At 46.4% G+C, this 25798-nt stretch overlaps 1 protein-coding gene across 3 annotated transcripts in view; it reads left to right on the top strand.

Annotated features, from left to right (window-relative positions):
- The window catches only part of Tbc1d9 (TBC1 domain family member 9), a 105757-nt gene extending 80958 nt beyond the window's left edge, over positions 1-24799 (top strand). For all 3 annotated transcript variants that reach the window (XM_028881789.2, XM_028881788.2, XM_037206127.1), the window contains 12 exons: positions 767-981; positions 4578-4695; positions 5684-5969; positions 6787-6916; positions 9201-9299; positions 9474-9542; positions 11589-11829; positions 15968-16033; positions 16695-16781; positions 20976-21050; positions 21143-21246; positions 22754-24799. In XM_028881789.2, coding sequence (XP_028737622.1) covers positions 767-981; positions 4578-4695; positions 5684-5969; positions 6787-6916; positions 9201-9299; positions 9474-9542; positions 11589-11829; positions 15968-16033; positions 16695-16781; positions 20976-21050; positions 21143-21246; positions 22754-23470 — 2207 coding nt within the window. In that variant the 3' untranslated portion in view covers positions 23471-24799. The remainder of the gene's footprint in view (positions 1-766; positions 982-4577; positions 4696-5683; positions 5970-6786; positions 6917-9200; positions 9300-9473; positions 9543-11588; positions 11830-15967; positions 16034-16694; positions 16782-20975; positions 21051-21142; positions 21247-22753) is intronic.
- The last annotated feature ends 999 nt before the right edge of the window (positions 24800-25798 follow it).

Genomic DNA, 25798 nt, shown 5'->3' with positions numbered 1-25798 from the left:
GTGTTGGTTGGGAATGTAGTGTGAGGTCAGGGCGCAGTCCATTCTCTGCATGTGGATTCTCCGTTTTCCCAATGGTAATGTAAATTCATGTTGCTATTAGCTTTAGATATGTGCATACCCGGGGCTTTTCTGACTTCAAGAATCTTAACATGAATATTTAACATCAGCAATTCTTTGCCCCATTCTGCAACCCCACCCCTATCACCCAGAAACCCTCATCGGTGGCAGGGACCCATCATTACTGGAGGACCCTCAGCCTCGCCCTGCCTGCTGCCTTACAGAGCCCTAACCCTCCCGAGGCTTCCTTCTGCCCCCGTCACTGTTGCTGTGTTCTGTAGGAAACGAGGCATTCCTGAGAGGCTTTCCTCCTTCTCAAGTGAAATTTTAACAAAACTTCTCATAAATTAAAAGCAAAGAGAGCAACTAAGAGTGAGAACAACTCAGCCTGGCTTACTCTGTCTGATGTCCCGAGTCTGTCTGACTTCCCTCGGCTCTGTCCGTGTAAGCTTGGGAAGCAGTTTTGTGGACCTCTAGCTCATGCTGGAAGGTGGAGCGGCCATGTTGCCGTGGGGCCAAGAGAGGGAAGGAGACCACGGGTAAATTACCAGTCTAGACATAAGTGAACACACTCTTCAGGGTGATTTTCTTTTTTTTTCAATTTCCTTTGATGGGTGGGCAAGCAGAGTTTCAGCTGAGCAGCGCTCTCTATAACTAGGATGGCAGGACTTCAGCTTTGTTGATGTCCTATTTGTTGTGTGCTTCCCAGGGGCCATCAACGAAAAGGCCACACACCCCGGGTACTATGAGGACCTAGTGGAGAAGTCTATGGGGAAGTACAATCTTGCCACCGAGGAGATTGAGAGAGACTTACACCGCTCCCTTCCAGAACACCCCGCTTTCCAGAACGAAATGGGCATCGCCGCTCTGAGAAGAGTCTTAACGGCTTACGCTTTTCGCAATCCCAACATAGGGTATTGCCAGGTAATTGCCACGAGTTTATGTTTGGGGAGGGCTCTAAGTGTCCTCCAGTCCTGAAAGAGGAGCATTCAGATGAGACTCAGCACCAGACTAACCAGCCAGGAATTTAATTAGAGCAAGCAAGGAAGCCGGAGCTGGCCCAGCCAAGCAGCGATGGCCCCAAACCCAGGAGGCAGCGGCTTGTCCAGCCCTCATGCCTACCTCACGTGGTCACTTATAGGGGCTGCTTTTTCTCAAAACACTGTTTCGCACAGATTTTGGTCTGTTGCACATAGACACGTACAAAGCAAGAATACGTATGTGGGGGTTTAAGAACCCCAAAGTTTACTTGGGGAAATGGCACCAGCGCTCTACGCCTCTCCTGGGGGAGTCTGAGCTGGCCAGGCTGCTCCACTGTCAGCCATTGATCCTGGCGTCTGTTTGGGGGACTCTGGGCTGACCCACCACTGTTCATCATGTCCAGTCTTTCAGGCCTAGTTGGTCAGTCCCCTGCAGAGCTGACCTCCTGCCTAACATTTATACTGACAAAGTGAACCTTTCCTTGGTTTTGTTTGCCAGCAGATAATGGACAGGAAAGCTCTATCTAGGCTAGTGGGAGTCGGTGCAGCAGGGTGCCCCAATCTTGGCACTATGGGCATTGTGGGTTAGAGTGACGTAGGAGAAAGTCAAAGTGATAGAACCGATGTTTTAAAGGTTTTGTTAGTAGATCTGTTTAGGAGACATTAAATCACACTAAGTAGACTGGCTAAGGGGGCGATGTCCCCTAAGTACCTCAGAGGTAAATAGTATGCTAACCACACCTTTAGAGATAAGCTAAATTGTGATGCTAAGATGTAAATATCTGTTCACCAGGACTGACCAGCCATCAGACCCTTCCCCAAAGAACACACCTCTGACAGACAGCTCAAGGGGGCAGCACAGGGTCACAGCCACTGTTAAGTCCTGGCCTGCCATAAGCCCCCAGATGGGCAGATGACCCCGGGTGAGCACTATTTAAAAAGAGCATCACTGGTGTACTTCAAAAATAACTGTGATGCTGGCCCTGCTAAGTCTCCGCCTGCCCAATGGCCAGACTCACAAGCCCTTGTTCAAAGTGGAACTGCAGCTGAGACCTGAAGGAGACTTAAGGATGACAGTGTGTGTGAAATGCATCACCCTGAGGTGCACATAAGTTAGTAAAACCTCCAACTGGGTGTGTGTGAAATACATCAACCTGAGGTGCATATAAATTAGTAAAACCTCCAACTGGAAGCCAATCCTTTTCGGGTGTTAACTCCAGTCCGATGTGCACACACTTTACTAAAATGCTTTTAGTAATGATTTATCACGGGAGTGTATTATTTCTATAGAAAGTGAGTTCTTTGTCCTGGGTGCTACCTAGTGCTGTGTTGCATGTTCAGCAACATCTCCGGCCCCTATCTCTAGGCAGCAGTATAAACCCCCATTTAAAGGGGAAAAATCAAAATCCCCTCTAGATATTGGCGAGGTCTCCCAAGGAGCACCATCACCTTTGTAGACAACTACTGCCCTGAGAAGGGAGCCAACACGGGTTGAAGTAAATGTTTTAGTGTCTTGTACTGATACCTTGAGCATAAGTGACAGTGAGAAAGCCCCAAAATAAGGTGATCCTAGATACAAAGACCACATTATCAGTGGGTCTTCCTGGACCGTCTATGGAAAAGCTGAAGGAGACTTAACTCTTAGACACAGTCATCTTTCTCCTACATGTGGACATATACCCACATGCTTCTTGTCTCTCTCTCACACATACACACATACACCTGTTTACACACCTGTTTCCCTATACCACATTATTTATCTTTTTGACAGCACTTAATTTAAATGTATCTCCAGATTGATTCATTAACTTTATAGTGTTGGTTCTCTCTCTCTCTCTCTCTCTCTCTCTCTCTCTCTCTCTCTCTCTCTCTCTCTTTCTCTCTCTCTCTTTCTCTCGGCAGCATTCAAGGCTAGTGAGCTTGTCCCCCAGTCCTCTCACGCCTCATACAGAACCCATGAGAAATGACAGCCATGGAACTCTGTCTTGCCTGAATGGCTAAGGAACTGACCTTAATTGAGACATGGACTAGAACCCGCAGGCTAATTCTCATGTGGAATTTTAATAACCACTTCCCTTGAAACACCAAGGCTTGCAAGAAAGAACCTTTTCAGTCAAACACCTTTTAGGGGATTTATATTGCACAAGTCTGATGAATTGGTACTGGTTTCTGGAAGATCAAAAGAAACTCAGGAACTGCTTGGCTTCTGACAGAATAGAATTCATTTTTATCTTTTGATCTTCATTTTTTAATTAAGGAACACTTACCACTGAGCTGCTTAGCAGTTATGGGCTTTCTGATAATATCTTTTAATAAAACCTGGTTACTTTGGATTTTAAATCAACTTTATTCATCTTTAGCATCTTTTCCTAGATGGAAATGAGAGGGAGGGCGCCAACTCTGAAAGGTTTCCTTGTTCTCTGTGGACAGCCTGGAGCCCTGTGTGCTTGGTTATAGGAACTATTTATGAGAGTTGAAAGGGAAATATTTACCTCCGCTGAGTTAAGGATTAAGAACACTGAAGGGATTTAGCAGGCTGAAAGCATTGTCAGACAGGCCTCGGGCAGAGGCCTGTGTAAGGGCTTGTCTGTGCATGCTTGAGTCAGGTAGACCACGGTGCCAGTGAGGAAAGGCCCTGAGCAGTGGCTGAAAAGGGCCAGGCTTGGCTTTTCATTCTAAAGGGTCATAAGCTAACAACGCAGAAGAATACCCACCAAGCTTCGGTGGCCTTGAAATCCTAAGCTTGTTTGTCTGGCTTTTCTTGGATGTTTATTGGCATCTGCAAGAATGGCTAATTTTCCTTCTTTCTTTAGTCAATGTTGTGAGTGCCACTGTATCAAAAACATAGACAAGCACAGTGTGTCTTTCCATAAGGCCAGAATCTCATGAATAACAACAAATTCACAAGGTACTAGGGATTCCGTGGCAGCAGTTTCCCGGCTCCTTCCACCTTCTTGGCAGTCTGGCCCAGCTTAATACAAGTTTTTAATGCCAGTCTTGATTACTACTATAACTCCCATGTCAAACATCATACTGTCTGTCTGTCTGTCTGTCTGTCTGTCTGTGTTATGGAATGGATCCAGAGGGTTAGAGAGGCTGTGGGAGAGTCTTGGGTTTCAGACACAGGCTGACATAAAGGTCAACGGAGCCTGTGCTGACAAGGGACCCGGCCTGACTGTGTCACTTGTAGACTTGCAGGAATAGATCTTTTGGGTTTGTTTTGTGTTATTGTTTTTTTTATTAGTTCTTTTTTGTTTTTTTTTTTTTTTTTTTTTTTTGTTTTGTGTTTTTTTTTTTTTGTTTTTTTTGTTGTATTTTTAGTCTGTGTGGGTGGCACCAGACAGATGGTGGTGTTTGTGGACTGATCCTCAAAATGGAGTCAGAAGCTGCTTGTCAAATGGCATGCCCTGAACCACTGCTGGCTTCCAGCTGGGAGTGACTTAGAGTGGGCATCGCCCCTCACCACTTACCAAGATTGCTGCTCTGTCGTACATTTGCTGTATGCAGACTGTCTGATGGCGTCCTCTCTCCTTCCGTCAGGCCATGAACATTGTCACCTCCGTACTGCTTCTCTATGCCAAAGAGGAGGAGGCGTTCTGGTTGCTCGTAGCCTTGTGTGAGCGGATGCTTCCCGATTACTACAACACCAGAGTCGTAGGTACGTGTGGTTGTGGCTAAACACCTTAGCCTGTCTCAGTGGGAGAAGGATCTTGGAATCGTTAGTTCTCCTCAGCTGTGACAAATGCCCACTTGTTGTGGCTCTGAATCTGCCCATACGGTCCGCAGTAGAGGGAAGTCACGGCAGAGGGAACACAAGGCAACTAACTGGTCACACTGGGTCCCAGTCAGGAAACGGAGAAGCAAATGTCGGCACTCAGTCTGCTTTCTCCCTTTTTATTTAGTCCAGGACCCCAGCCCTTGGGACAGTGATGCCCACATTCAGGATGGCCCCTTGAGCCCTAGTTAAATTTCTCCAGTAACACCTTCCTGGGAATGCTGGGTGATTCTAAATCCAGCAAAAATGACCATCACATGTGTGGTACCAGCTTAAAATGTCAGCAAGCTGGTGGTAAATGTGTACAGCTATAATCTCAAAAAAAAAAAAAGCTTTGAAAAGCAATCCATGCCTTGGGACCCCACAGCTAAAGAGCGGTTACGTAAATAAGGGCATAAAGCAGGTGTGATGGTCAGTCTTAGTGTCAGTTGTCATAACCAGAATCCCCAGGGATGAGAGTCTCAGTGAGGCACTGTCTAGATCAGGGGAGCCTGTGGGAATGTCTGTGGAGGACTGTCCTGGCTGCCTTAACTGACGTGAGAAGACCCAGCACCATTCCCTGTTTTGGGGCCCTGGATTGTGTAAGCATAGAGAAAGCTAGCTGAGCATGAAGTATGAATGTGTGCCCATTTCTCTCTGCTCTTGCCCGTGGGTGTGAACAGCTGCCCAGGTTCCTGCTGCCTCGAGTTCCCTGCGCTCATGGACTTTACGCTGGAACTGTGAGATAAATTAAACCCTTTCTGCCCTGAGTTGCTTCCATCAGGGCATTTTGTCATAGCAATAGAAATGGAGGCAGAACGCAGCCCATCCATTTGATTCGGTCCTCCAGGGAGGTGCAGGGCTAACCGATCATGTTGTGTCACCCACTCAGGTGCCCTGGTGGACCAGGGAGTCTTCGAGGAGCTGGCACGAGACTACGTCCCACAGCTGTACGACTGCATGCAGGACCTGGGTGTGATTTCTACCATCTCCCTGTCGTGGTTCCTCACACTCTTCCTCAGCGTGATGCCGTTTGAGAGCGCAGTGGTGGTCGTGGACTGTTTCTTCTATGAAGGAATCAAAGTGATATTCCAGTTGGCCCTCGCTGTTCTGGATGCCAACGTGGATAAACTGTTAAACTGCAAGGACGATGGAGAGGCCATGACTGTTTTGGGAAGGTACTGTGCTGTGTCTGGCTTTGGGGCCACCTCATGAGTTTGACTTCATTGACCAAAAGACCTATTATTCTCTGTGGCCAGGACACATTTTCATATTCTTTTCATTTTTAAGGTTTATTTATTTTCTGGATGTGTATGATATTTATGTGCATATATATGCGGGTAGATGCACCTGTGCTCATATGCAGAGGACACTGGGTATCTTCGTCCATCACTCTCCACCATCCTCTTGAGGCGGGGTCACTCCCTAAGCCTAGGACTCATGTTTCCTCGGCTAACTGGGAAGCCAGTGAACAGAGGTCTCCCCCTCCTCCCTCTTTGCCTCCGTTAGAGCTGGAGTTACAGTGTGCTTGGATACGTGGCTTCTGTGAGTGCTGAGATCCAAACTCCAGCCCTCAGGGTTGTACAGAAAGTGCTCTTAACCCCTTAGCCATCCCCCCAGCACAACAGTCTTTTTCTTCAAAGATAAAGGGAGTTTCTCTCTGTTTTTAAGAAGATCTTAGTAAGGCCTGATGTTGCACACTGTAATCCCAGCTGTTCAGAAGGCTGAGGCAGGGGAATCACACATTAAAGCCAACCTGGCCAACTTAGTGAGAACCCATCTTGAAATAAAAGGTAAAAAGGGGGGCTGGGGCCGTCAAGTTGCTCAGCATGCATAAGGTGCTAGGTTCAATCCCCAGAACTTCCCAAAGAAAGAGAAGCACAAACAGAAAGAGACAAGGAAAGCTTGGGTTTTTGTCTTAATATGTACAATTAGAGATCTGTAACTGAGGCGTCACAGTTCCTCCAATGACAGCTGGTTCATGTCTCACCTAAGGTACTTAGACAGTGTGACCAACAAAGACAGCACGTTGCCTCCCATCCCTCATCTCCACTCCCTGCTCAGTGACGACGTGGGGCCCTACCCTGCAGTGGACATCTTCAGACTCATAGGAACATCCTACGAGGTGGGTCTGCATCCCAGCCATGTGATAAGAGTACCCCCGTGTTCCCACCCAGCTCAGCTGGGCTTGGGTCCCACACCGCCTCTCCTGACCTGTCTCAATCCAGTTAGTCCTGTCGCCATAGAATACAGCAGTCCCGTGGCTTCATAAAGATTAAGGATGGACTTCTCACTGTTCAAGAGCCTTGGAAGCCTACGACCAGGTGCTTATGGGATACAGCCCCGTCTTTCTGTTTCCTTGGACACCATCTGTGTCCTGTAGGTGGGAGGAACCATATCCCCGTGGGGCAGAAGTTCAGGAGAAATAAACTGCTTCTGCAAGCCCTTTCTATAGCATTCTTTCTAACCTAAACAGCTGAAGATAAGGCCTTTCCAGTCCATGCTGCAGCAAGTGGGAATTAAACATGAGTTTGGGGACAGACAGAAATCCCACCCTTTTACATTGTGAGAATTAGTTGTAGGAGGCAGGCGACTGCCTGTAAGTTTTGGTCTCAGAGATGGACGCTGAGTGGACCCCGGGATTTCTCTTGGGCCTTAACTTGTTGTAAATGGTATGGCAAACTCTGGCCCTCTGACACGTGATCTAGAAATGTGTCAGATTCAACGCTCAGTGGGTTGAGGAGCCATCGTGGGAAACCTTCATCGATGACTCATTCCTCATTCCCACACTAAGTAGTTAGAACTCCCCTGAAGTATATACTTTCAGATATGACAATTTTATTTATTTATTTTTATTCCTTATTCTTTTTACTGAGAAAACGTCTTGTTATGTATCTTGGGCTATCCGTCAAGTGTTACCAGTGTCCCACTAGAGATGACCACTCAGACACAGTTTATAGCCAATTGGAAATCTTTATTCCAGCAGACTGGGACCACACCCAGTATCCAGGGAGTTAGGTGTGGCTCAAGTGTCCAGACCACTGGGTTTTTAAAGGCAGAAGCCATGCCCTGGTATCTCACCTGACAGTTTTGCAGAAGCAAACAGTTTAACAGATGCTGAAATAATCAGTTAGCTGTCGGGGGTTCCGCCCAAGCAGACTAAAGTAAGTTAGATGAGTTAGTCAGGGCATCCTGACTTTGGCTTTCTGGAACAGAGCTGGTAATTCTCCACGGGATTCTCCATCAAGGACCCCAAATTCTAGTCAAACCTGCAATGGCCTCAGCAAGAATCCAAGATGGAGGAACCTCTGCACCGCCTTGCCCTGTCCCGGAAGTGAAGTCAGCCCTCCCAGCTCAGCCTCTTGAATCCTAGAAAATATTAGCAAGACCTGTGCCACTAAATTTGGCCCTCGATGGTGTGTGTGTGTGTGTGTGTGTGTGTGTTCACGCACACATGCATATGGAGGTCAGAGATTGGCATCAGTTTTCCTCCACTGCTTTCTGCCTTACATTTTTGAGACAGGATCTTCTTGCTGAACACGGAGCCCCTATGTTTGGCTACCTTTCCAGAAAGCCCCATAAGTCCTCCTGTCTCAGTCTTCCCAGTACTGGTATCACAGGCCCTTTTGTGAGGCTTTGGGGATTAGAACTCAGATCCTCAACCCTGAGGGCAAGCCCTTTACTGGCTGAGCCATCGCCCAGCCCCACAGTCATGGTAGAGAAGAGGCTCACTGAGCTGCTGTTGGGATCCAAAGACGTCCCTCCCCTGGGAGCTTCTCTCTCTCAGTGAACCCCCGAGTGAATCGTTTCAATGACTATTCTTACCAAGTCCTGAACTGGCCTGTTTAATGGAAACAAATTGTATGTTTTCCTTTCTTGTCTGAGTTGGGAAAACATGCAGGCCATGGGCAGGTTAGCATTTAGAGAGATGGCCAGCCCACAGAATGCCCGTGTGGACTTCTGATCCCAGCAGAAGCTGTTAATGGAGCGTGGAGATCAACAAACACGCCTCCCAGCCTCTTCAGCTCTCCACCTGGGAGCAGGTGCTCCCCTTCCCATCACACACACATCCCACCACACACGCATCCCACCACACACGCATCCCATCACACACGCATCCCACCACACACGCATCCCATCACACACAGCCTCACATCCAAGCTTTCTTCTGCATAGACTGTCGACTCAAGGGGAGCACATGTGACTGAAATTTAGTTCTGCCGCTGGAAATGGGAGACTCTGGATCAGTAATTCATAGTTCCAGAGTGGCTTCCCAACATAAAATCTAGTCCAGGTCACTGTTGTGGAGAGAGCTGTTTATTCTGAGTTGTGAACATTTCCACCAGTCTGCAGGTGTCCCTGCGACCTTAGCACATTTTTTCAGAAACATCAATATTGCTCCTTTCCAGAAATTTGGAACTATCCGGGCGGATTTGATTGAGCAGATGAGATTCAAACAGAGGCTGAAAGTGATCCAGACCCTGGAGGACACCACCAAACGCAATGTGGTAAGTCCAATGAAGGGCAGCGGGGGGTGGGGGGTACCTCACGTTCCCCAAATTGCGCACACTCCTGCTGGCTCCTCGGCTCCAGCTTGGCAGGTCTTGAAAGAAGAACTTAGAGGTTCTCTTAGCGTGAAATGTTTTGAGTCTGTGGGAGTCACTGTGCTCACCCCTTTATAGGTACGGACCATTGTGACAGAGACCTCCTTTACCATCGACGAGCTGGAAGAACTGTATGCTCTCTTCAAGGTGAGTTTCAAAGTAAATTCATGCCCGTTCAAAGGGATGAAAGAACTTTCCTTAATTGTTCTGGGACTTCTTGATCTTTCTATTAGGTGGTTTAGGGGTTCCACAGGTCCCCAACATGCACAAGGTGAAAGACAGAGTCGGGAGACAAAGCTGCCGTACTTAGTGGGGAAAGTAAATCAATGATTAGCACTAATTTAAGTTGATGTTTTAGCTCACTTCCTCACCAGAGGAGTTGTTTTCTTGGACCTTAGAACATGGAACCTGGATTTCTAAAACTCCACAGAATAGTTGTGGTCAAGTTCAAATTCTGCCTGAAGTTCTTATAACTCCTAATCTCCCCTACTGAGCCCCAAGTTGCCCTAAGGAAAAATAATATATAGCTAGAAGAAGAAGCGTACTATGTTAAGAGGCCTGCTTAGTTTGGATTTACTGTTTCCGAAGTCTCCTGACCCGTGCTTGGCCTGCTGCGTCCATCCTGGGCTGTCCTGGCGCACAGCATCATGGTAAAGGGCATGAAGGAGCAATATCGTCACATCATGGCAGCCAGGGAACAGAACTACACCAAGAGAGGGTCCAAGGCAAGACATGACACACTTCTGTCGATGTAACCAACCGTCTTATTAAATAAGAAACACAGAAACAATGTAAAAGAGAAAGCCGAGAGGTCAGAGCTCAGAGCTAAAATCTCACCCTTCCTCCTGCTGTCCCAGCTTCAAGAAAGAGACCTACTTCCTGTCTGTTCTTTTTTTTTTTTATAGTATGTTGTTCTGCCTTCTCATTGGTTGTAAACCCAAACACATGACTGCCTCGTCACTGTCTGAATGTACAGCCCCCTAGGTCTTAAAGGCATATGTCTCCAATGCTGGCTATATCCCTGAACACACAGATATCTATGGGATTAAAGGCGTGTGCCACCACCGCCACACTCTTGCTATGGCTCTAATAGCTCTGACCCCCAGACAACTTTATTTATTAACATACAATCAAAATAATATTTCAGTACAATTAGATTACCACCACACACTTCCTTCAACCAGGCTCCACTTCCAGAAGTTTCTATCATGTCCCAATAAGGCCAACAAATGATTGATCAATTGATGAAGGTCAGGCTTTCATGTCCAGTCACCTCTCAATGATTGGATCCATCTTCTGGGGACCAAGCATACCCAAACCCTAACAAAAACTGTCTACAGGCCCAGGGAAGAGCATCATGGGTTCAATCTCTGTGTTTTCCATTCTTTTTCATTAAGCCACTACTCATTTTTAATAAGAAAAATAACACTCTAATAATTTTTTAAATGTAATTCTTTTCTTCTACAGAAAAGTTTTATCATCTGTCACAGATTAGAATGTGGCTGTTGATGGGGAAAAGGTTCAAAAGATTCCCATCACGCAAGAAACAATGATGCCACAATCTCTAATTTACTCTCTGGACTAAATCTGCAGCTAGATGTGGTGGCTCTTGCCTCTCATCCCAGTACCTGGAGGCAGGAACATCAGGAGTTCAAGGTCATCCTTGACTACATAGCAAATGTGAGGCCAGCCTAGCTTGCATGAAATGTCTCAAAAGCAAAAGCTACCAATAGATCTTTGGAGCAGATCAAAAATAGTCCAGGAACAAACATAAAGGACACCACCCACATCCTGTGGACAGCTCCTAGGGGAACAGAGTTTGGGACTGAGGGATCTCCCTAAAGCGCCCACTTACCTCTTAGCCACTAGAGGGCACCGCTATCTCTTTCTTGGTGCTCTCTCCCTGGTGGGTAGGCCAAATGTGTGTTGACTTGATACGTAATGGATCAGTGTAGTATGGTCCTGCGTTCTTGGAATGAGATGCCGATTTCTATGCACAGCAACAGGAAGCTATTGCTGAGCCTAGCTCTTCACTCTCACCATGATATCTCCTAGACTTAAGGGTCTGCAAGTTAGATGTGCCTGTGTGTGGTAGGAAGAGCACACACTTGCAGATTGAATACTGTGCCTAGGATAATAGTGTGTGAGCTGGGGCTATGTAAGTTGGAGTAACCACTCTGTATCGTTTTTCAGGCTGAGCATCTAACCAGCTGCTACTGGGGCGGGAGCAGCAATGCCCTGGACCGGCACGACCCCAGCCTGCCTTACCTGGAGCAGTATCGCATTGACTTTGAGCAGTTCAAGGGCATGTTTGTGCTTCTCTTTCCCTGGGCGTGTGGCACTCACTCTGATGTGCTGGCCTCCCGCTTGTTCCAGCTGTTAGATGAGAATGGGGACTCCCTAATTAACTTCCGAGAGTTCGTCTCTGGACTGAGTAAGAACATGGTATTCTTGCATGAGTTGGTTGGGGTCAATGGGGCTGTAACCTGGGTTCCCCTCTACTTCCCTCAAGGCCCCCACACTGGGTCTAGAGGAAGAAGGAACACATACGAGGATTGCATGCTGGTTATAAGATTGCATTTAGTTAATAGCCCTGTTATAGGGACAATCTACATGAGACAGATGTCAACATGAGTTCAAAATATATTATCCGAGGGCTTATGAGGTGGCTCAGCAGGTAAGGGCATCTGCTCCCAATCCTGACGATCTCAGTTCAATCCCCAGGACCCTCTTGGTGGAGAGAAAGGGCCAACTCCCGAAGAGTGTCTTCTGATCTTCACACAAGAACTGTGGTGCGCGTGTACACACACACACACACACACACACACACACACACACACGCACACACACATGCACCATAGGCATAGGTAACTAACTTGATGTAGGCTTAAACAAATACATTAATAGAGTGCATATGGCAGTAAAATGCTAACATAATCATACAACCTTGATGGGTTTCCCAGAGAAAAAGGAATATCTAGACCAGTGGTTCTCAACCTATGGGTTGTGACCCCTTTGGAGGTCAAACAGCCCTTTCACAGGGGTCACCTAAGAGCATTGAAAAACACAGATCTTTATATTACAATTAATAACAGTATCAAAGTTGCAGTTAAGTAGCAACAAAAATACTTTTATAGTTGGAGGTCAGTATAATATGAGGAACGGTATTAAAGGGTCACAGCATCAGGAATGTTGAGAACCATTGCTCTAGATAGTAAATTGGATTGCTTCTGTCTTACAAAACAAATATAATAATTAAAAATATATCCTATATAAAAATAATTGCAGCCGGGCGGTGGTGGCGCACGCCTTTAATCCCAGCACTCGGGAGGCAGAGCCAGGCGGATCTCTGTGAGTTCGAGACCAGCCTGAGCTACCAAGTGAGTTCCAGGAAAGGCACAAAGCTACACAAAGAAACCCTGTCTCGAAAAACCAAAAAAAAAATAATAATAATAATAATTGCATATAGGTAAACCTTTCTAATATATAATTTCCTACTATTTCTAAGTAACACTAAATCTATTTTAATAAAGGACTGGAAAACATCTCATTGTCTAAATGGAAGTCTTCCCTGTCCATTTCCTGGTTGAAGGACTACCCATAGCTAGGACATGTGTGTGCACTCACACATGCACACAAGCATTCACACACATGCACACACACTGTACACCTGACCAGCAGGACATGAGTTGCTACCTATCCACCTTGCTCACTTCCCTGTATTCTTGTTGGATTCTTACTCCACTTAGAATTGGATGAAGAACATGTCTTGTGGTAAGAGAGCTTGGCCCCCTTAATGTGAGATGGGGGTGCAGCAAGATTTGTGTCTGGCTGTCAGAGTGAGTTTTTCTGAGAGAATTGTGCCAACTGTTACCTTTGCATCAATTCCTTTTCTCACCCCTGGGACAAGATGTCTAGCAACTTAAGCCACTTAGGGAGGGAGAGCAGACTTGTTTGGGCTCACAGCTTGAGTTCATCATGGTGGGGAAAGAAAGCACTGGCAGCAGGCTAATGAAACATCTACGGGTCACACTGCACCTGCAGTCAGGAGCTCAGCCCCTGGTCTCAGCTCTGTTCAGTCTGGGACCCCAACCCTAAGGGTCCCCTGACCCCAATCAGCCATTGTGCACCAGCAGTCCCAGGATGAGGGGGCCTGGGGAGCAGTCTCAAGCAGCAATGAGGATGGTCTCTGGAGACTGTGTCGGGCGGGGGTCAGCTGTTTATTAAGCATCAGGGCTAGCTCAAGCCGGGGAGGAGAGGACAGACAAACAAGGAAGTACCCCTAATTTGCACATGTGGACCTGGTTGAAGACAGACAAACCTTAACACACCAATTCAATACCAAAGCTTGCAGGAGGAAGTGTGGGGAGGAAGTACTGCATCGAGGCAGGGGCTTTCCAAGCCTAGCAGTTAGGTTAGCAGACTGCCAGTCACGTGGGTTTTGATGAGCCAGTTCTCTGGTGGGGAAACAGAAGCTTAACTGACTCTAACATGATGTGCGGCCTTCGTCTCCATGGAGTTGAGTGGGTCCAGGCCTGATTTGAGTAGGGAGCAGACCCACTCCTGCTGTGCTCTGTGAGATATGTCCGGGGTACGGGCAACACTCTATTGTCCCTCATCTGGCCTGGGAGCCCACACAACGCATGTCATGGTGACACTCATGTCTAGGATGTGTCTTCCAACCTCAATGAACTCAGTCTAGAAACTCCCTCATAGATGCCTAGGTGACGCTGGGTCCCATTAAACTGACAATCAGTAGTAACCAATTGTGCCTTGCACCATATGCTTTAAATGGTATATCCAGGCCAAGATGAAAGACCAGACAAATTCCCAGTGATGCTGCAGAAATCACTCCCGACTTGCCCTCTGCAGGGATAATGCCAAGGAGGTGAAAGATCAGAGGAAGCTGGAAGTGTATTACATGGGGAAGTCCTCTTGGGTTAAGTCTGTCATCATAATTATATAAAGCCTTGTGCACACACTTAGCAGGCTTACGTGAAGGAGCTTTAAGTATATACATAAGGCAAGCAGCCCTTTGAACTATGATGGCGGCTGACATGCTTACAGTATTTTCACACCAGGCACTGACCCAGTGGTTTGTGCGTACGTATTTGCTTCGCCCTAAGGCACGGGTTAGAAACTGCAGGTTTGAGTCCCAGCAGCCCATAGGCAAAGTTTGTGCTGTGACTGCCACACTGAGCAAGAAGAACTGTCACCTGTCTCAGTCAGCTCCAGCTGCTCTGGCAAAGTGCTTTTTAGACCGAGCACTTTTTGCACAAAAGAAATGGATTGCTCACAGTTGGAGAGGGTGAGAACTCCAAGATCAAGGGAGCATCCTGTAGCGTGAATCTCAAGCACTACAGCATTGATCACGTTCAGTTTACACAGTAGACAGTTCCATCTATGTGTGAGTCCCTTGGGTAAGGACACCAATCCCACTGTCACCGCCTCCACGACCTACTCACCCCTCAAAGCCAATGGCTCCATCCCATTGGAGGTCAAGGTTCAACACAGGACTTGTGGGATGACACCAACATGTTGAGTCACAGCATTATCTGCCTGCCTACTGTTAATATTGCTGTTGACGACTCGGTGAAGTCGGGTGACTTGCTGACTTGGCTTTTTAGGCCACTGTAAGTACCTGCTGCAAACCCAAGTGAGAGGAAGGAGTATGTAGTTCACACAGGTCCGAGCCAGGCTGTAAATGAGGGTCATCCAGCCCAAAAGTCCTGTCCTTCACTTCCCACACAGAGGACATTTCCTCTAGAACATGCCCCAGAGACATTGGTTCTGAGTTAACACAGAAGCCGCCTGTGGATCAGAACCAAGGGGAATGAGAGGCTGGACAGGGTAACATAACATCCCTTCCCACCCGGATCTGAGTGTCTCTCCCCTCTTCCCAAACTGGCTCATCCTCAGAGACGTATGCAAATATTCCAGATCTTCTGGTTGCAGGAGTAACTCAAAGGGGAAAGTAGAGGATCCTCTTGATTGAAGCTTATAAAGTCAGAATAAATTAAAATGAAGGTTAGAGCGAACTTAAAACATATTTCAGGAAACAGAAAAACACTGAAAAAGGGTTTCTCAAAGTAATTGGGAGTTAACCTTGAATATGTTCTTCATTTATTTCTGAACTTGTTGTTGTTTAGGCTGTTAAGGCCCTGTTTATGATATTTCCCATTAATAAGTCACTTACGATACCTATAACCATTCATCTAGCTGATGCGTTTAAAATAGTTGTGTGTACTAATATATGAAGTTTTATGTGTGTCATGGGGCCCCAGTGTCAAGATCACTGGTAGATTTTTGTTGTTGTTATTGTCTAGTATCAGGAAGGGGAAACTGAGGACAAAGAAAGGCTGCTCTTCTGTAGTGCACAGTTAAGTACAGAGCATTTGGAACCAAGCCTCCTAGTTTGAGAGTCTTAACCCAGGTAGGTCCTAGGCAAAACTTTCGCCACACAATGCCTTGGTTGGACTATATAGAAGTCAACTTGTTCGAGCACTCTCTACGCCTGGGGGCATCGCTGACTCACAAGACACATTTCACACCAGTTCTTCCATGATTTCTAGGTGCGGCATGCCATGGGGACCTCACAGAGAAACTCAAACTCCTGTACAAAATGCATGTCTTGCCAGGTAAGTGGGCCACACAGAGCAGCATGCATCAGGTGCCCTGGACCTGACCACATCTCTTCCTTTGGTGGCCCCGTCTGCCTGTCACTCTTCCTCAAAGGCCAGGCCCAGGTCTTCACATGAGTTCCTGGATGAGGGTGTCCTTGATTTGATTGTCATTTGCCTGTGGCATAGAGAGTTGAACTCGTAGAAAGCACCACACCTCTCTTGAAGAGAAAGGGTACAAGCATTCCAAGGTGGAAAATGAGGAACTGAGGGTTGTGTCTTGAGGAGCAGTTTTAACATTGGTGGGAACAAATGGCCATGCTGCTGAGGCCTGGGGCTCCAGTCTATCAAATACTAAAACATTAAAGTAAAAGTGAGGGCAGATTAAGCACTCACACCCCAGACGGGAGTAAATGTGGGTGTGTAGAGCAGACAGTGTCCTACAACTGACCCATGAAGTATTATTTCAAAGTCTTGGGGAAATTGCCCCAACAGGGAAAATATAGAGGGACACTGGTGTGGGGTTAAGATGGAGTTAAAAACAGAGTGACCCCACAGAGACCTTCGAGGTGCCCCCCCCTCCATCCCTCTTTAATGAGTTCAGATTTTCGTCCTCAGCTGTCATTTTCCTGAGTAAGGGAACTTACTGTTCAGTCACAGTCCCAACACTCTCCCACAGAGCCGTCCTCCGATCAAGATGAGCCCGACTCTGCCTTTGAAGCCACCCAGTACTTCTTTGAAGATATCACCCCAGAATGCACACACGGTAGGTGACGTTTCTCCCCGCGGGGACTGTGTTCTTCTCCTGTAGAGCCTGCTGTAATTGAGGACAGAAGTGTGTAAGTTAGGTTGCCTAACATGGACCTTCACATTTTTGAGGGTAAGCACCGTGGGCAGCAGAAACCACACCCACTGCACCCTGCTGGCTCAGTAAGACTATGGCTTGTAATGCCACACACTTTTCTCACCTTCCCCAATGAGGGTGATTCCTCACAACATTGTGCATTGCCACGCTGCTGTGCAGAATTACCACTGGTATTGGTTTAAGAAGACATTCTCAGGCTGGGAGGATGGCTTGGGCTTTAAAGTGCCTGCCGTCAAGCACAAAGGACTAGAGTTCAACCCCAAACGAACATTTTGAAACAAGTGAGGTGTGCACAGTATGCACTTGGAATCAGCTCTGAGGAGGCGAAGCACCCTGGCTAGCTAGCCTGACCTAATGGACAAGCTCCAGGCCAAAACCAAGGTAATAGCATTCCTGAGGAACACACCCAAGTTTATCCTCTGACATTTTTTAGTGCACACACACACACACACACACACACACACACACACATTCACACACACACAGACACGCACCACGCGTGCATGCACTTAAGGGGGTAGTTTAAAAAACTGAAGAAGACATTGTCATAATTTGTGTATGCCCTATATAACATCTGCAAAGCAAAGGACAGCTCAGGGGCTAGACCCAACCCACTGACTATTTTAAACCTGTGAACTTAGAAAGCTGTTCATGTTTTAAATTCAAAATTTTTTTAAATCAAATGGAACATATTTCTTGCCCTGTAAAAAGTATGTAAAATGTGACCTCTAGTACTGATAGATGAAGTTGAAGGAGCACACCCCGTGCTTACTGGTTTAATTTGTGCAGCAGTAACAGTACCACGCAGTTAAGGCAGAAACTACATAGTCTTCAAAGGCCGAAATACACACCGGACTCTATGCACAGTCACGGATTCAGCCAATGTTTACTGAAAAATATTCAGACAAAACAGCGCATCTAGATTGAACATATGCACCACCACCCCTTTTTTTCTCGTATTTTCCTAAACACTGGGGCATTCCAACTGTTCACATAGCATTTGCATCACATTAGTTGCAATCTAGAGACAGTTTAAAATATGTAGGACGGTGTAAATAGATTGTACATACACAAGTGCACAGCAGATCTGAGTGCCTGTGGATTTGGGTATCCACAAGGGGATCCTGGAACCAACCCTCCATGGAGTTCCCGGGATGACTGTTCACCATCTGGCCCATTTTAGAAGTTTACAAAAGCCTCTTCTGTGTGATTGTTTGGTCTACATGGATGCCATTTGGCCTAAATACGCAGTGTGGCTCACTGCATCTATCTCCAAACACGTTCCGTATTGTGGCTTTTGCCTTGGGAGTTTAAGCAGCACCTCACCCAGGTCCAGTAGTAAACATGGGCTGCCTCTTGGGGTTGGTTGCTGGTTTGGGCCTCTTAGCGCTTGCTGTATCTGAATAAATCTAGTGTAGGCCTGCTTCTAAACCTCAGATGGGTGCCAAGGAGCTGGCTCCAGAGCAGGGAACCAGACTCTGCTGTCTTGGAATTTGCAGTACTGTTGAGGATAGGAGCTTAGACCGGGGGTGGGGGGGGGGGGGGGGGCGCAGGCGCTAACCCTGCATATTGTGACCTGGTGACTACAGGCAGAATCCTGCCTCTGAGCCTCAGTTTCTTTATGGATAATGGAGATGGCAGCTGCCAAAAAGTGTGTGTTGGAGACCTAATGAGATCACATAGTCTGTAGTTACCGTCTCTCAGGTGGTCCTGAGCACACTACTGGTCTTCATGTGGGCAGCCGCCATGCATCTGCAACATGTTGGCCTTACCTTCTTAGGGATGCTCATTTCAGAGAGGATTCTCCTCTTACACAAATGCTTCTGAGACAGTACTATGGCACACTGTGGGATGTCCTTACAATGCTTTTTTCAGAGTATCTTTCTAATTCCAGCAGTGTGGTTGCTTTGTGACGGATGTTTTGAAATATAAATTAAAATATACAAGACAGGCCGGGTGGTAGTGGCGCATGCCTTTAATCCTAGCACTCAGGAGGTAGAAAGCAGGTACGATTCTGAGTTCGAGGCTAGCTTGGTCTACAGAACTAGTTCTAGGGCAGCCAGGGCTACACAGAGAAACCCTGTCTCAAAAAACAAAAACAAACAAACAAAATACACACACACACACACACACACACACACATGATAAGCTGAAAATCTTACTCATACAATTACTAACTACTCATATCTTGAAATACTGCTTTTCCATATTTTCTTATGCTGTGTGTGATTGTGCACACACACAATATACACATCTAAAACTGGGGTCACACTACGTAGACAATTTTGGGTTTGTTTTTGCTGAAATGCTGGGGATGGAAACCAGGGCCCTGCACATGGGCACCAAAGCTCCCACTGGGCCATGTTCCCAGACCTTGCTTTTGTTTTTGTTTTGTTCTTTGGCATTATTACATTTCTTTAGTGTGTGTGTGTGTGTGTGTGTCCACGCGCATTCGTGTGCACATGTGTGTGTCACAGACCATGTTTGGAGGTCGGAAGACAACTCGCTGGAGTCAGTTCTCCCTGTACCATGTGGGCCCCAGGGATGGAAGTCAGGGCATTAGCTTTGACAGCAGACACGGTCACCTGCTGAGCTCGACTAGCCAGGCCCCGTTTTCATCGGTTCTTTAGAGGAAGTCTCTGAAATGTTTGTGTATATGTATGTGCTTAGTTAATTATCGTTTTCCTTAAAGCCCAGTGGGAGTGTGTTGATGTCATAGGGTTATTTCTGAAAACAGTCTTCCTTTCCTCTGATGCCCACCAAAAGCCCTCTTGTCACTATGGGACACACACACACACACACACACACACACACACCTGTGTTACAGTGTTATAAGAATAAGCCATAAGGGCTTCTATTGTGCTGAATCCTATATCCACCAAATCATGCTCAGTAATAAATCTTACACATGTGCAGTCTGGGGGGAAAGTCTCATAGAAAACATAGTTTTTAGATGGTTGCATAACAACCACAGCAGGGGTTTACCATGAATTAAATATTATGGGTCTCCTGAAGCTTTTTCATGAAGCAGGGCAGAGTTTCTCAGTCACACAGAGTCTGCCCCTCTGGCTAAAAAGCTGCCAAGGAGAGTTGGGAAACCAGCCACACTCTCAGTTAGCCAGCTCCATCAGAATCTGAGGGTGTTGTACCTCTTGTCCTTCGTGTGTCTGTGTGTCCTGTAATGTCCAATTTTCTGAAGAAAATGCAGTTATAACTGGGTCCTTGAAAACCATATTTTAGAGATGCCGGATTATGGAGGAAAATGGTCGTCCTGCTTCTACTGGCTTTCCATGTCCCTGAGAGAATACATACACTCCTTGGTTCTGTTTCAAGTCACGGCGAACACTTGAGAAGTGCTAGATCACAGGCAGGGTGGAATGCTGGGAAACACCGCCATTTTCTACAACTCTACAGACCGCATGGCATCATCCTTTTCATTTTTCATTGTACAATAAACCCCAGCTATGAGAAATAAATCGGGGGGCCATCCTTCACCTAGAGGTAGGGTTGCCAGATAAAATATGTGGCATGCAATGAAATTCAGATTTCTAAAAAATAATTTGTTTAGTGTAAGTATACATCATGAATACACTTTGACCAACAGATTATCTGACATGGGATACTTGTATTTTATGTATGTATTTATGTTTAAAGATTTATTTATTTATTTATTTATTTGTTAATTTTTGAGCTGAGGATCGAACCCAGGGCCTTGCACTTGCTAGGCAAGCACTCTACCACTGAGCTAAATCCTCAACCCTAAAGATTTATTTTTATTGGTGTGTGTGTGTGTATGTGTGTGTGTGTGTGTGTGTGTGTGTGTGTGTGTGTGTGTATACGTGTGCCATGTGAGTGTGTGGACCAGAAGAAGGAGCTGGGGTGACAGGCCGTTTTAAGCCACCTGATGTGAGTGCTGAGACGAAACTCTGGGCCCCTGCGAGAGCATCATAGCCCAAACAGCTGAGCTGTCTCCACACCAGCGTTGAAATCTCTGTTTGCTGAACCAGGCCACTCTGCCTGTAGAATCTTCCTGTTCTACTGCCAAGCCTGTAGTCCTCTGTAACACCCTTCTTTCTTCCGAATCTCCGCTGGTAGTCGTTGGGCTGGACAGCAGAAGCAAGCCGAGCGCAGAGGACGGTTTCGTCACAGTGAGTCTGAAGCAGGACAAAGGTACAGACATCTTCCTCTCTCTTTGCCTGCTTGCTGCCTGACTTCTTGTTTCTTGACCTACGAACATTCATCTCTTGGCATTTGGATTGTAGGGAAGAGGGCAAATTCCCAAGAAAACCGTAATTATCTGAAACTATGGACTGCAGAAAATAAGTCTAAATCAAAAAATGCAAAGGATTTGCCCAAGTTGAATCAGGTAAGAGACTCTGTAATGTAGAAAGAGTACCCCAAAGACTGGGGACTTGGGGGTACTTAACTATTATCTGCTTGGGCTTGGGGATTTTTGCTTTTGCTGTTATTGTAAGACAAGATGTCATGTGGTCCAGGCTGGCCTCCAACTCACTGTGTGGCTGAGGATGACCTTGAATTTCCAATCCTCCTGCCTCTACCTCCCAAGTGCTAAGATTACAGGCCTGTGCCCACCACATCCAGTTTATGTAGTGCTGGGAGTTGAACCCAGGACTTCATACATGCCAGGCAAGTGCTCTACCAGCTGAGCTACATCTCCAGTCCTGTTTGGATTTATTTTTGCATCAAAATTTAATTTTGCATCAAAATTATGCTCAGCTGTGAGAAAATGTCCTCCTCGAAGAAAATTTGAACATGAAGTACTAAGTTTCGAGAGACATACATCCATTGCTCTCAGTAGAATTACCTTCAGATAGTTCATAGTCTTCCATGTCACTGTGTTCAGAGTAGAAACATCTAACACATTTTCCCTAAGAGTGAAAACGTAGTTGGAGGAGGGATATAGTGGTTAAGATCATGAAATGGTGAGTTAACTGCTACGGAACAGACAGGGCGCAGGTCAGAAGTGAAGTTCTCATTCCATACAGGGAAGTGAGGAGCTGTGTCACGGTAAAGGCTATTATAGCTGACCTAAAACTTCAGAGATGTAAGATGAGATGAGTCTGCTGCCTCCTTAAGATTCTTCAGCAAAGAGAAAAAGATAATAAAGAAAAGAAAAAGAAAACGGGATATAGTGCATAGCATGGTAGTAGTCTGTTGTCCCGGCACTGAGGAGCAGACATGGCGGTCCATGCCGGTAGTCCTGGCACTGAGGAGCCAGAGGAAAGAGGATAATGAATTTGGAACCAGCCTGGGGTGCATAGTGAAGCCCTATCTCGAACAACCAAGTGGCAGCAGAAGAAGGAATTAAGCAAAGTGTAGCTCAGTCATTGTGTGTGAAGGGTGTGTTTTCATGTGCACAGGTGCACACACATGCAGCCAGAGGACAGCCTCAGCTACCATCCCTCAGGAGCAACCCACCTTGTGTTTTGGACAGTCTCTTATTGGCCCGTAGCTTACCAAGGAGGCAAAGCTGACTAGTGAGCCCCAAGGACCCATCTGTCTCTGTCTCCCCCAGTTCTGAGATAGCAAATGCACGTCATCATACCTCCCCTCCCTCTTAAAATATGGGTTCTTAGGAGACTTCAAGCAAGTACTTTAGCTACTGAGCCATCCCCCAGCCTCTGCTATAGTCACTCTTGGTGATGAGTCTATGAAGGCTTTTATCATTTTATTCTTGCTAGTTTTGTAGATGTTTCAAATTTTCTAATTAAAAAAGAAATAGACTGATAAAGACATTGTAATGGTGGGTCCATTTCTCCTCCAAGAGCATTTTCCTAGGATCTTTAAGGATGTGGTTTAATAGTTGCTCAGTCCTTGCTCTTAGCTCCTCACCTTCCCCATTCATTCTCCAGGGGCAGTTTATCGAGCTCTGTAAGACCATGTACAACATGTTCAGCGAAGACCCCAATGAGCAGGAGCTGTACCATGCCACAGCTGCGGTGACCAGCCTCCTGTTGGAGATTGGAGAGGTGGGCAAGTTCTTCATTACTCAGCCTGCCAAGGAGGATGGTGTTTCCGGGCCACCCTGCAGCCAGGCCATCCCAGGCATGCTCTTCCCCAAGAAGGGGCCCAGCCAGCCCTACACCATGGAATCCGCAGAACCACTCCCAGCCAGCCTGGCAGTTGACAGTGAGGAGCACTCACTGGGAGGGCAGATGGAGGATATTAAACTGGAGGACTCCTCACCCAGGGACAATGGGGCCTGCTCCTCCATGCTAATCTCCGATGATGATACCAAGGATGACAGCTCCATGTCATCCTACTCGGTGCTGAGTGCCGGCTCCCACGAGGAGGACAAATTGCACTGTGAGGACATTGGGGAGGACACAGTCCTGGTGCGGAGCAGCCAGGGTACAGCCACCCTGCCCCGGAGCAGCAGCCTGGACCGGGACTGGGCCATTACCTTTGAGCAGTTCCTAGCCTCACTCCTGACGGAGCCTGCTCTGGTGAAGTACTTTGACAAGCCAGTGTGCATGATGGCCAGGGTCACCAGTGCGAAGAACATCCGGATGCTGGGCAAGCCCCTCACCTCAGCCAGTGACTATGAAATCTCTGCCCTGTCCGGCTGACATGAGACCAAGGACAAAGGAGTTTTTTATGTTCTTCTGTGTCGGGGGGTTTCTTTTCTTTTAAATTAAATATTTATTAGTACCTGGCTTGAAGCCTGGTGTTTTCATAATGTAATACAATGAAAACTGGTGAGAAATAGACACCCCAAAGTAAGGCACTAGCAGTCTGCCTGTGGGTGTGGCAACCAGAATCTACTTTATTCAGTGACCCCCTCAAAAAAACCAAACTGTCAGTGATATGTGTATTATAACTTAGTGCTCTTGCTGTCCAGCTGTATCCATGGTGTAAAAACAGTGCTGTGTGATGCTAATAAGACAGCCGTGCTCTGTGCATTCAGGCCCCAAAATAAAATTCGATCTGGGAGGAAAATGGAGTGTTGTAAACACAAGGAAAGGGCGTTGTCAGCTGGGGTAAATCTTGAACTACTTTAGTAAGTCTTAAAAATATTTTTTAAGATTTGAAATATATTTCATAAAAACCCTCTATCTAAAAATCATATTCTACACTGGTCCCCCTTCAAAGGGGACACATTTGGGTTCCAAGCAGTTATGAAAATATAAGCGATTTTTACATGATGCTAGAATGATCTATTTGACCAGTTTGGACAGCAACAACTTGCTCTGATTATTTATATCAGCTGGCCAGAAAAACCCACCCATCTGAGAATGTGAAAGCAACGAGGACCCAGGATGCAGGATCAGCTTCTTGTTTCCATTTTGGTTTTGAAGGACTAGAAGTCTTAATGCTTCTCATCCTGGGTTTCTAGATTCTTGTTACTCATTGAAAATACAGCAAAAAAAAAATGTAATAAAAAAATAAACCAATGATCTTTACCATTTCCATACTTTCTGTAGAGTCAAGAGACTGTATCATGTATCACACATGACCAGCTTCCCATTATGTCGGTGTAGATGTTATGTAAGCAGCAAAGAGAGTCTGCAAGGTAACGTAACTAGATGTTTAAAACAGAACTTGTCACTTTATGTAACAGAAGAGAATGTCCTGTCTCCTGAAGGGATGTGGAAATCCAGGCCGGCACACCTGCACTTTGAATTCCTGCTCCTGTTGAGTTACCGTAATGCCTTTGTTCCCTACAGACCCTGGGACCCTCCCCTCCTGGCCTCATAGTCGTGGTCACATGTCCTTTGCTCATTCTGACTTCCTTTTCCACACACTCCCTTCTTTAATTTCGCACCACGTCCTTCATTTAGCTGTTGCAGCTGTGATTTTTTTTATCTTGTTTACAGAATGATTTTAAATTGTCAAATGAAGTAGTATGAGCCTCAGCTAGGATAAATGTGAACAAATAAAACACTTCGGATGCGGCATTGTGTCTTTGTGCTCGAGTTGCTGCCTGCGACCCTGTGCTGTTTCTTTGACAGTTTTGTACGGAAACTATCAGAAGACAATTATTTGGACTAAGTCAGTAAAATTTTATGGGCGAATATTTTGAGGTAAGAAAATGTGTAGAGCTGAGAAGATGGTCCAGTGGTTAAATGCTTGGTGTGCTTGGGTACGGACCTGTGCTTGGATCCCAGGACCCATCTAAAGCACACTGTAGTGCACGCTGTAGTGGCGGGCGTCTGTAATCCTAGTGCTCTGTGGTGAGATGGGACATGAAGATGGGAGAGTCACCAGACATGCATGGGTCATCCAGCCACGAGCGAAAACAACTAAAGAGATCCTATCTCTGGCTTCCATATGCAAGTTGTGGTAAATGTAGGCTCATACACAGGAACACCACACACCCCAAACATCCGCATACAAACATAATATGCATACACAGAGAGAGAGGGAGAGAGAGAGACTTAAAAAGAAATACAATAAAGAAATACAATGCAAGATTTCAAGAATATTTGAAACAAAGAAAGGTCATTGTTACCAGTTATCTAATTTAAAATGCTTGGGGCTGGAGAGATGGCTCAGCAGTTAAGAGTGTTTGATGCACTTCCAGAGGACCGGAATTCTGTTCCCAGCACCATGTCAGGCAGCTCAGCACAGCCTGCAAGACACCTAAGGAACACTGAGAGTGGGAGAAATAATCTCCCCAGGGAAGAGCACATGAATTGGTTACACAATACTTTTTTAGTTAAGGTTTCTATTGCTGTGAAGAGACACCATGACAACTGTTATAAAGGAAACATTGAATTTGGGCTGGTTTGTGGTTCAGAGGTTCAGTCCATTGTCATCATGGCAGGAAGCATGGTGACATGCAGGCAGACATGGTGCTGAGAAGCCCCGAGTTCTCCATCTGGATCCTCAGGCAGCAGGAAGAGAGTGACGCTAGGCCTGGCTTGAGCTTCTGAAACCCCAAGCCCCTCCCAGTG

Source organism: Peromyscus leucopus, chromosome 5 (genome assembly GCF_004664715.2).
Source record: "Peromyscus leucopus breed LL Stock chromosome 5, UCI_PerLeu_2.1, whole genome shotgun sequence".
Classification (NCBI taxonomy): Eukaryota; Metazoa; Chordata; class Mammalia; order Rodentia; family Cricetidae; genus Peromyscus; species Peromyscus leucopus.
The sequence above is the reverse complement of the archived record's forward strand: the minus strand, read 5'-3'. Positions and strand labels throughout refer to the sequence as shown.